The 12,354-nt window shown below is 33.1% G+C and overlaps 2 protein-coding genes across 5 annotated transcripts; both read right to left on the bottom strand.

Moving 5' to 3' along the window:
* Positions 1-116: 116 nt before the first annotated feature.
* Positions 117-7,618, bottom strand: LOC144843705 (long-chain specific acyl-CoA dehydrogenase, mitochondrial-like). Of its 4 annotated transcripts, none has more exons than XM_078701626.1 (10): positions 7,353-7,618; positions 5,785-5,885; positions 5,103-5,246; positions 4,226-4,363; positions 3,539-3,703; positions 3,265-3,331; positions 2,866-3,030; positions 2,409-2,612; positions 1,002-1,129; positions 117-500 (listed from the first exon to the last, which is right to left on the bottom strand). In XM_078701626.1, exons 2-10 carry the CDS (start codon positions 5,871-5,873, stop codon positions 320-322), a joined length of 1,281 nt encoding a protein of 426 aa, XP_078557752.1. In that variant the 5' UTR covers positions 5,874-5,885; positions 7,353-7,618; the 3' UTR covers positions 117-319. The 4 variants fall into 4 exon arrangements, with proteins under 4 accessions (XP_078557752.1, XP_078556960.1, XP_078558508.1 ...); XM_078700834.1 differs by having other exon boundaries at positions 5,785-6,098; positions 7,374-7,618; XM_078702382.1 differs by having other exon boundaries at positions 7,374-7,618.
* A 69-nt stretch (positions 7,619-7,687) lies between these two features.
* On the bottom strand, positions 7,688-11,552 carry LOC144834530 (long-chain specific acyl-CoA dehydrogenase, mitochondrial-like). The gene is made up of 9 exons (XM_078689369.1): positions 11,464-11,552; positions 11,041-11,184; positions 10,198-10,335; positions 9,492-9,656; positions 9,227-9,293; positions 8,837-9,001; positions 8,442-8,645; positions 8,131-8,258; positions 7,688-7,868 (listed from the first exon to the last, which is right to left on the bottom strand). Exons 1-9 carry the CDS (start codon positions 11,550-11,552, stop codon positions 7,688-7,690), a joined length of 1,281 nt encoding a protein of 426 aa, XP_078545495.1.
* Positions 11,553-12,354: the final 802 nt, after the last annotated feature.

Here is a 12,354-nt window from a genome sequence, read left to right as displayed (position 1 = left end):
CTTTACACGTCGATCGCACTCGCAAACAAAAAACTCACAACAAAAAATATTTTACGTAGCGCCACCAGCGGGCGTTTTGATTTTTTATTAAACAACTACGAATCACAATCCATTATGCAAATTAATCTATATCACCTGTGGGCTCATATTTGTTTGGTTAATTTTAGACCTAATATTTCATCAATACTTGATAAGCATTCATTTCCATACAGTAGTGTAATGTAATGTTAATGACGGGTTTCAGCTAGCACCATCAGAATATGTGTGTAGGCCTATTCATAATTTACCTGCTACGGGTTATCATTATATCAATTCTTATTCATTTTTTCGATACAATATCTCTCGCAATAAGTTCTTTCATGATTTCGTTGCTTCCTCCATAAATTGATTGAACACGTGAAAAAACAAACGCACGTCCTACGTCGTTCTCTTCCATGCAACCACTTTCACCGTATAGTTGCAAACACTCACTCGCAATTCTGTTAGTAAGATCTGTAGCCCTACGGTAAATATAAATTAGGAAGTTCTAATTATCATCAAAATAAAAAAACAATAATAAGCTTTATATAGCCGAAATATGAATATGATCATACGATCGAGTATGCTTCATACAGTGTTACATTCATAACCCTTAATAAAAAGAAATGGATTTTAACTTTTTGGTGACCAACGATAGCGCGATGTGACCATCAAAGGTCGTATGAATCGTCACCATCTTTGGCCACATACAGTAATCTTTATCTCCCATCTGTATTATTTACATCGGATAGCTTTTTATATTTACATCATTTTGTATGATATTGTTTAACGCAATATAAATTTTACTGTGTATAAGCCTCCCATTATATAAATAAAAATTGTATTGCCGTTTGTATGAAAAGCAGACGGCTATGTTGTTGCAATATATGATGAATTGAGACAAGATCAGCGTTTGTCACTCGTTTTGGTTGTAATATTGCACATTATAAATATAGGCCTACATTTACTGTGTTTATTCTTACCAATACTTGAGCATCGAAGCGCTAGAAGAACCAAGTCTGCCTTCTTGAAACAACTGAATACATTGATCAGCAAAACTTCGTCCAACGCAAATGTCTGTTTTAAATTCAGCAAGTTTGTGCTGTATTTCCTAAAATAGACATTAAAGAGAAAAATTGATTTTACATTTCTATTAATCCATCAATCAATCATGATCTAGTCAAGGCAACTATAATTCCTTCTTGAAACAACTGAATACATTGATCAGCAAAACTTCGGCCAACGCAAATGTTTGTTTTTATTTCTGCAAGTTTGTGCTGTAGCTCCTAAAAAATTGAAGTGAGGATTATGTTCCCATCGTGTGAATATTTTGTTTATTGACATATCACTAATTTAATAAAATAAAATCATCTTAATCTACACAATCTCAGCGTATTTCTAATGTTCAGAACAAATTTATTAGATTCCTTACTCGCACTTGTCCTAATTATTATGCTTCTCTTATTTCTCTTGAAAATCGTAGAATTGTTTTTGATGTGGTTTTTTTATAATCATTCAATTCTGTTTATGATTGTCCTCTTGTTGCTTTGTTTAAGTTGAATATACCAACTCGTACTCGCAGCAAGTGTTTGCTTCACGTTCCATGTGGTCGTGTTGAATGCACAAAGCGAGGTATTTTCAGCGGTACCTAACACATTTAATAGGTTACTTGTTACTTGTTTGGATATTGATTTATTTTATGATAGTTTAAATGTATTTAAGGGTAAAATGTTGCGATCTTTGTTTATGTTATTGTTGCTTATTTGAATGTATTTTTATAGTTTATTATGTTTAGATTCAACCTGTTAGTGGCGGTTTCATCGCTGTTGGTTGTCAACTGAATAAAATGAGAGACACAAGCGTTCAAAACCGTTCCAGGGAAGGTACATGGAGATAGGTGAGCGCGTATGTGATTCATTTATTTATTTATTCTGTCTTTATACTGAATGACACTTACAGTGCTAAAGCATTGATTTCCAAAGTGGTTCAGTAGAGAAACATTAACAATATAATAACAATAACTCAAAGACAACTAACAAAGTAATTTACATTATTACACATACATTTACAAAAAGGTAACTATCTACAAAACATACAGTATATACTTTTTTTAATGGAAATAATTCAAGGTAAAGGATACTTCATCAGTAATATTTTGGATTTTTTTTTTAAAGTTGAAAGTGTCACAGATTTACAGTTTGTTTTTGTTTCAATTGAAAGTTTGTTCCATAATTTGGTTGATCGATATACAAAAGTTCATTTACCTTGTGTATTTGTCCATGATGGTTCAATCAGTGTATTCTCTGACTACGTGTACGATATAAGTGCAAGCAATCATTAAAAATAAATTTGTTTGATAAATGATGTCATTGAAGGTGTCACCCACTTACCTGTGATTCAGACAAACTACCATTACTATTGAGAAAGTCTCTAGTTTGTTCAAATATGTATTCGCTATGTGCCAAAGCAAGACATCCAACTAGAATCCTCTCTCTTGGCAACTGTTGCATTAGGTGATAAAACCCTTTATTCTCTTGTCCAAGAAGAGCACTGGGGGGCAGTCGAACATCGTCAAAAAATAATTCGCATGTGTCCTTTAAAAGAAAAAAATTAACAAACACTGCTATTAATAATTGTAGTAAACAGTGTGATTGTTTTCTTTATATACCAGTCTCTATACTCTAATAATTATATAGGACCATGACAACAGAACTACAATAGATACTCTATTCTCGAAACGAATGCACATACGGCCTGTAAGTAGGGGATAGACAACTTTAAGGGAAAACTCCCCTAAATAATTCTGATGTTATAATAACCAGCTCATGCAAAAGCAGTGTTACTTACTATAGCTTTTTGTCCAATTTTCTGTAAAGGCTGCCCTTGTGTGTAGCCTTCCATTCCTCTTTCAACCAAGAATAGACTAATCCCCTGCGCCAAACTCTTTGCCTTTGGATCCGTTATGGCAACTGCGATGCACAGGTCCGCTAGATATCCATTCGTGATGAAAACCTTAACAAATTGATTTCAGTAAACGTTAATACTGACTTTATTAAGAGTTGATGCGAATATCACACATAAGCGAAATTGTAACAATTCAATTCAATCTTTTATTTCATTTCGGATACAAATCTTCCATGTTTAAACCTCGGGTGCAGGTTACCATAGATCTTGTAATTTCAATAGAGGTTGTCAATAATAAAATTATGCATAGGAGTACAACGACATAGACAGGGCTTATTTTACCTTACTACCATTCAAAATCCAGTCATTTCCATCTTTAACAGCACTCGTTCTAATCCCTTGTATATCGCTGTGCAATTAAAATAAAGATCATCGTCATCATCATTATCAACAACAATACTAATAATTATACTGCATTGCTATTCAGCTATTCACTTTATGATTTATTATTACTGCCATGATTAATGCCGGTAAATTCAGTGAAAGTAAGCTGAATGAGTTATTTAAGTGTTAAATATTGGAATATAGAACTTTATAAAGTATAATAAAGACTTGCCTGCCAGCTTGAGGTTCGGTCATTGCTATGCACCCTATCATTTCACCCGATACCATTTTTGGCAGGATTCTTTCCTTTTGTTCTTTGGTTCCTAAATCTGAGATATACGTTCCTACAATATCACTATGTAAGGGGAAACATGAACCCACGCCATTTTTGTAGATTCTAATAAAAAAAAACGTTGTATGTGTTCACAAAAACAGGTACGGTACTATATTCTATCCCACTCTTTTCAGTAGACTAGACTATTATGGTGATGATAATGATGATGATGATGATGATGACGTCACGGAAATTACGATTTAAAGAAGGTGAATTAGCCCTATTATTAGACAAAATCCATGTTTATCGTTTGGTGTTAATCAAGATATTAGATGACCAACTGAACAAAAGTATAGTGAGTAATAAACCCCATTAATTAGACACATTCGGGGCCCAATAAAGTGTTTCTTTAATAATTCGGCTGAATATGGGTTGACCGTGAGTCAAAAGATGTCCCTCATTCGTTTTTTCATATGTTCTCTTATGATATAGGAGTGTGATTAATTCTGAACACGTTATTCGTCAAGCGACAACCTTGCATGTGTCCGACCAAATGCTGAAGCGGTAGAATATAAGTGGTTATTTTAGTTTTAATAAATTTGGTGAGCAAATTTGTGCACAAAAAAGGAAAGAAATTAACATTACTGTTCTTCCCATAGAATAACGGAAGACTTGTAATCAGCACCAATGCCACCGTATTGCTTTGGAGCAGTCACACATAGCAGACCAGCGTCACCAACTTGTCGCCAAACATCGGTGTCAGTCATTCCTTGTAATTCCCATCTAAAAGATTCATGAATAATTACAAGTTCGCATTAGGCCATTGTGAGGGTTAGTTAGATTTGTTCAGGCTAGACAATAATGCCACAATGGAACTAGACAAAACATACTGTGTACTGTATAACTAAAGACGAAAAGTAAGTAATATAGTATTAAGGAGGAAAGGTGAAATTGCAGAAGAAAAGAAAATACGAACAAATTGTTAATCTATACATCAAATATACGGTAACCCACAATTACGTTTAGAAGCTCAATTTACTGCAAATTATGAAATACAGTTCAACAATTAATTGCTGAAGTAAATTCATTTTATTACAAATTATTTCATTGTGAAGCCCAGGGCTACAACCATAGGTCAAAACACTTTCATTTATCAAAGACACATCGTACAAAGTCTGGGCCTTCATTATCTAAACTAGATAACTGTCTAATTATCCTAACGTTAAGCTTATCTAATGTTACATTAGTGAGGGTTTTACTCAAATTTGAAAGACTAAACTAAAAAGGGGAAAGGTTATTGAAACGGTGAGGAAACAAAATCAAATCTTCTTTATCACGCTTTTTATAGACTCAGTTCTTCTTTTTAACCGTACTTTTTTTCTTATTTTGTGGTAAACCACTATTTTAATAATCATTCATATTTAAAATCTTTTAATAACAATGAATCATTATTATACTTTGGCCTTTATATATATAAAATACTAGGGGTTGAGCGTTCAGCCCCATTTCGTTATTTTATTACCTTCTTTGATTAGCAACAAGACTATTAAAAAACTCCCGAGCTTTTTTGCGGAAGTTGTCATGTTCTTCGTTAAAAATCGCTCGAGTATTGAAGTCTGTGAGACGAGGAGTACACGAAGTGACTGGTCTGTAGCTGGTGTAGTTTCTACAATAAAATATAATGTTAATGCCATGATATAATACATATTAATAATGATTAATAAGCATAACTTACATTTTTGTCATTGTACAGCTTCAAGTTCATGGCGTTATTCTTCTCCTCATTTGGAATTAATATTGCGGTTTATCGATTGTTTTATTACGTGTCCATCCATGTCATCCAAATGATTGTGTAGGCTACCTTGTAATTTTTATTTAAAAGACGAAATGAATGAAATAAATAATTTTATTTTTTTTGTCGGAGACGTCCGGAATTTTCCGACGTTGAAATTGCCTAGGTCTGTTTCAACTATTTGTTGAACCACAAGGGAGCGACCAATGTTTTTACTTTTTTTTGTACATAATTGTTGTTGTATGTTGTATGTATGTACATGTAGATGCATTTAAATAATAGTTACCAAACTGACAAGCACTTGCTTTTTTTTGGTGTACTGTTGAGTGTTGTTGTTGTAAAATTGTAATAATTGAAATTGTATTGTAATTGTGAATAAACATTCAAATATACAATAATGTATTGGACCTACCTTTTGAAACTGCTGAACTTTTGGGCATTCCAACATTTCGAATTGTCGTTTTTAATCGAAAAACTTATATTTCTAAAGAGAGCCGCCATTCTAGAAGTTTGCTGTCGGAAGATGAGTATAAAATAGTCGGTGCTTCACTATTTGAACATACCCGAGCGGGATAATGTTATAGACATAATCTATTGTAGATCTAAGCCCAGACATTGACTTTGACCTTGGATGCACATTTTGATAACTATCTAGATGCTAGGCCTACCCTCAACGCCACACACACATAGATATTTCAATTCCATCCACGTCGTCGTCGTCGCGAACTAAAAAATCACAAAAAGAGTCGTAGCCATTAAACTCTTTTTTAAACAAACTTTACGAATAATGATCATCTGAAATATGCAAATTAATCTGTTTGGATCATATCATATTTGTTGGATTAAGTTAGCAAACATAGATTTTTGAAATATTTCATCAATACTTGATGCATTCATTTTTATTTCCTAAGAACACCAGTGTAACGCTAATGACCAGTTGCATCTAACACCTCAGAATATTAAAATCTAATCTAAATTACTTACATCTACAATGTCTTTATTTAAGGATCAATTGATCAGAGAACCAATATCATAGAATAGCTTCATACATAGGTATACATATACAATAGGTCTACTATTATACAAATAATGAATGTTTATGAGTGTAATGGTACAAATAATGGCATGAGGTGAATGATGAAAGGTTCATTCATTCTTTATTTAGCCTTTAAAATCGAAATACATTTAAAACATAGGTAACAAAAACAAGGCAGGTGGAAATCTAAGGCAAGGCAAGGATAAGCAAAAGCAATTAAAATCGCTGTAGCTCACAGGCTTGCTTATCCATCCTTAGATATCCAGTACATAAAGATAAATAAAATACACATTAACGATCCAAATATAATTAAATTCTAATGAAGTGACAACGTATCAAATTATTTTTAATTTAGTAAAATTTCAGTACCCAAGGAATTTAATATTTATAATGTTCTTCCAATTTCATAGCAAATATATTAGTATTAGGTTATATATCAACGAGGCAACGCCGAGTTGATATTTAACCTTTCATCATTCACCAAATGCCATTATTTGTACCATTACACGAATATAAAACATTCATTATTTGTTTTATATAACATCTAAATAGATTCCTGTCATTTGAATTAAATAAAAGGTAGCCCTAGCCAAGAGGCCTAATTCATTCATCATTATTAAAACAGTAAAATTTGGTTTTTAATATTATATTAAATGTTATATTTAGTATGGATTTTATAAACACAACTACTTTAGTGTTAATTATGTCAACAAACTACCAAACAATCAATCCTAGGCCTATCAAGTCTAAAACGCCTAGTGTAGACCTAGTCCTAATACTAGCTTGGGTGAAACGCAAAACTTCGAGAGACATTTGGAATTTATCTAGGCTAATTATGGTTTTTCCAATGATTCCACGTCTTGTAGGGATGTCCCAATTAATTAATTAAAATCCTAAAAACGATCTAAAGCTAATTTATATGCCTTGTTAAATTAAATTAGTACATATATATCTCCAAATCCTACAGAAAAATCTGCTGCTGTTGCATATCTCGCGGTGGTGTTTACAAACAGAGGCAGGACAACAGGTGGCGCTGTTGTATTTCACAGTAATTTGAACACCAGATTTTTTTTCCATCCGCGAAACGTTTTTTTTTCGTACACAAAAATGTTTAAAAAGTACTATTAAACGATCGTTTAATAGTGCGTACTATTGCACGCCATGTGACCCACAATCATCCAATCAAATGACAGGAATTTATTTAGGTGTTATATAATGAAAGTTAATACCCCGTGTAGTATAGATTTATTTGTAAACTGCTTCTATTGGTTGTTTTTATTTATTTATTCGATACAATATCTCTCGCAATAAGTTCTTTCATGATTTCGTTGCTTCCTCCATAAATTGATTGAACACGTGAAAAAACAAACGCACGACCTACGTTGTTCTCTTCCATGCAACCACTTTCACCGTATAGTTGCAAACACTCACTCGCAATTCTGTTAGTAAGATCTGTAGCCCTACGGTAAATATAAATTAGGAAGGTTAGTTCTTATCATCAAAATAAAAAACAATAATAAGCTTTATATAGCCGAAATATGTACGAATATGATCATACGATCGAGTATGCTTCATACAGTGTTACATTCATAACCCTTAATAAAAATGTACAATGTACGGTACCCTATGATGAATTGAGACAAGATCAGCGTTTGTCACTCGTTTTGGTTGTAATATTGCACATTATAAATATAGGCCTACATTTACTGTGTTTATTCTTACCAATATTTGAGCATCGAGGCGCTAGAAGAACTAAGTCTACCTTCTTGAAACAACTGAATACATTGATCAGCAAAACTTCGGCCAACGCAAATGTCTGTTTTAAATTCTGCAAGTTTGTGCTGTATTTCCTAAAAAATTGAAGTGAGGATTATGTTCCCATCGTGTGCATATTTTTTATTGACATATCACTAAATTAATCAAATAAAATAATGTTAATTAAACAGACAAAAGCGTTCAAAATCTTTCATGAAAAAGGTACGTGGAGACATATGAGCGCGTATGTGATGTCACTGTAGGTGTCACCTACTTACCTGTGATTCAGACAAACTACCATTACTATTGAGAAAGTCTCTAGTTTGTTCAAATATGTATTCGCTATGTGCCAAAGCAAGACATCCGACTAGCATCCTCTCTCTTGGCAATTGTTGCATTAGGTGATAAAAACCTTTATTCTCTTGTCCAAGAAGAGCACTTGGAGGCAGTCGAACATCGTCAAAAAATAATTCGCATGTGTCCTTTAAAAGAAAAAAATTAACAAACACTGCTAATAATAATTGTAGTAAACAGTGTGATTGTTGTCTTTATATACCAGTCTCTATACTCTAATAAGTATATAGGACCATGACAACAGAACTACAATAGAAACTCTATTCTCGAAGGTAGGCCTATAATTATAACCAGTCCCTGCAAATAAAAGCAGACTTACTACAGCTTTTTGTCCAATTTTCTGTAAAGGCTGCCCCCTAGTGTATCCTTCCATTCCTCTTTCAACCAAGAATAGACTAATTCCATGTGCCAAACTCTTTGCCTTTGGATCCGTTATGGCAACTGCGATGCACAGGTCCGCTAGATATCCATTCGAGATGAAAACCTTAGCAATTGATTTCAATAACGTTAATACTGACTTTACTAAGAGTTGATGCGAATATCATACAAATTGTAACAATTCAATTCAATCTTTTATTTCATTTCGGATACAAATCTTCCATGTTTAAACCTCGGGTGCAGGTTGCCATAGATCTTGTGATTTCAATAAAGGTTGTCAATAATACAATTATGCATAGGAGTACAACGATATAGACAGGGCTTATTTTACCTTACTACCATTCAAAATCCAGTCATTTCCATCTTTAACAGCACTCGTTCTAATCCCTTGTATATCGCTGTGGAATTAAAATAAAGATCATCGTCATCATCATATCAACAACCATACTAATAATTATACTGCACTGCTATTCACTTTATGATTAATTATTACTGCCATGATTAATGCCGGTAAATTCAGTGAAAGTAAGCTGAATGAGTTATTTAAGTGCTAAATATTGGAATACAGAACTTTATAAAGTATAATAAAGACTTGCCTGCCAGCTTGAGGTTCGGTCATTGCTATGCACCCTATCATTTCACCCGATACCATTTTTGGCAGAATTCTTTCCTTTTGTTCTTTGGTTCCTAAATCTGAGATATACGTTCCTACAATATCACTATGTAAGGGGAAAAATGAACCCACGCCATTTTTGTACATTCTAATAATAAAAAAACGTTGTTTGTGTTCAAAAAAACATGTACTAGATTGTATCTCACACTTTTCAGTATAGACTATTATGGTGATGATAATGATGATGATGACGTCACGGAAATTACGATTTAAAGAAGGTGAATTAGCTCTATTATTAGACAAAATCCATGTTTATCGTTTGTTGGTAATCGAGATATTAGATGACCAACTAAACAAAAGTTTAGTATACAAATAATGAATGTTAATTAATAATAATAAACCCCATTAATTAGACACATTCGGGGCCCAATAAAGTGTTTCCCTAATAATACCCCTATTCGCCTGATAGGGGTTGACCGTGAACCAAATGATGCCCCTCATTCGTTTTTCATATGTTCTCTTATAAAAATATAGTAGTGTAATTAATTCTGAACACGTTATTCGTCAAGCGACAACCTTGCATGTATCCGACCAAATGCTGAAGCGGTAGAATATGAGTGGTTATTTCGTAGTTTTAATAAATTTGGTGAGCAAATGTGTGCACAAAAAAGGAAAGAAATTAACATTACTGTTCTTCCCATAGAATAACGGAAGACTTGTAATCAGCACCAATGCCACCGTATTGCTTTGGAGCAGTCACACATAGCAGACCAGCGTCACCAACTTGTCGCCAAACTTCGGTGTCAATTATTCCTTGTGATTCCCATCTATAAGATTCATGAATAATTAGGCCAAATATACGGTAACCCACAATTACGTTTAGAAGCTCAATTTACTGCAAATTATGAAAGACAGTTGTTTTTATTAATTGCTGAAGTACATTAATTTTATTACAAATTATTTCATTGTGAACGCCCAGGCCTACAACAATAGCTAGCAAAATACTTTCATTTAACAGGACACATCGTACAAAGTCTGGGTCTACATTATCTATACTAGATAACTGTCTAATTATCCTAATGTTAAGCTTATCTAATATTACATGAGTGAGGGTTTTACTAAAATTTGAAGGACTAAACTAAAAAGGGGAAAGGTTATTGAAACGGTGAGGAAACAAAATCAAATCTTCCTTCATCACACTGTTTAAAGACTCAGTTCTTCTTCTTTTACCGTACTTTTTTCTTCTTTTGTGGTAAACCACAATTTTAATAATCATTCATATTTAAAGAAAGGTTATTGAAACGGTGAGGAAACAAAATCAAATCTTCCTTCATCACACTGTTTAAAGACTCAGTTCCTCTTCTTTTACCGTACTTTTTTCTTCTTTTTTGGTAAACCACAATTTTAATAATCATTCATATTTAAAATCTTTTAATAACAATGAATCATTATTATACTTTGGCCTTTATATATATAAAATACTAGGAGTGGAGGTTCAACACCATTTTCTACCCTTTTCGTTATTTTCTTACCTTCTTTGGTTAGCAACAAGACTATTATAAAACTCTCGAGCTTTTTTGCGGAAGTTGTCATGTTCTTCGTTAAAAATCGCTCGAGTATTGAAGTCTGTGAGACGAGGAGTACACGAAGTGACTGGTCTGTAGCTGGTGTAGTTTCTACAATAAAATACAATATTAACAATGATTAATAATCATAACTTACATTTTTTTCATTGTACAGCTTCAAGTTCATGGCGTTATTCTTCTCCTTATTTGGAATTGACCTTGATATTGCGGTTTATCGATTGTTTTATTACGTGTCCATCCATGTCATCCAACTTATTCTAGTAACTTTGAACGTCATCATTTTTGTTTCGGAGACGTCCGGAATTTTCCGACGTTGAAAATGCCTAAGTCTGTTTCAAATATTTGGTTGATGAATAATATTGGGCTTACCTTTTGAAACTGCTGAACTTTTGGACATTCCAACATTTTAAATTGACGTTTTTAGTCGAAAAACTTATATGTCTAAAGAGAGCCGCCATTCTAGAAGTTTGCTGTCGGCAGATGAGTATACAATAGTCGGTGCTTTGGCGAGATAATGTTTTAGGCCTAATCTATTGTAGATCTAAGCCCAGACATTGACTTTGACCTTAATTTAATGTGTCTCTTGATGTTAGATGTGATACATTGCACAATCACAGATAATGATTTTGATAACCCGCTCATAATAGCATTTAAAACAATCACAGCGGCGTTTACAGTAAATAAGAATTTAAGAGAAGTCGTCAAGCATCTTCTTATCGTTGTTACATTCCTTTTTCTAGACTCGATGTTTTTAAAATGGATTTTTTGTAGATTATTTAATTCTTATATTGCCTTAGACTCTCCATTGATATTTGGATGCACATTTTGATAAATATCTAGATGCTAGGCCTACCCTAACTAACGCCACACACACACATAGATATTTCAATTCCATCCACGTCGTCGTCGTCGCGAACAAAACATTCACAAAAAGAGTCTAAATTATTTCATGTTACGTAGCGTAAACAAACTTTTTTGGAATCTGGAATATGCAAATTAATCTGTCATGTGTTGGATCATATCATATTTGTTGGATTAAGTTAGCAAACATAGATTTTTGAAATATTTCATCAATACTTGATAAGCATTCATTTTTATTTCCTAAGAATACCAGTGTAACGCTAATGACCAGTTGCATCTAACACCTCAGAATAATACAATATAATCTGAATTACTTACAACTACAATGTCTTTATTTAAGGATCAATTGATCAGAGAACCAAAATCATAGAATAGCTTCATGCATAGGTATACATATAC

This window comes from Antedon bifida, chromosome 1 (assembly GCF_963402885.1).
Source record: "Antedon bifida chromosome 1, ecAntBifi1.1, whole genome shotgun sequence".
Taxonomy (NCBI): Eukaryota; Metazoa; Echinodermata; class Crinoidea; order Comatulida; family Antedonidae; genus Antedon; species Antedon bifida.
Note: the sequence above shows the minus strand (reverse complement) of the source record. Positions and strands in the feature narration are given on the sequence as shown.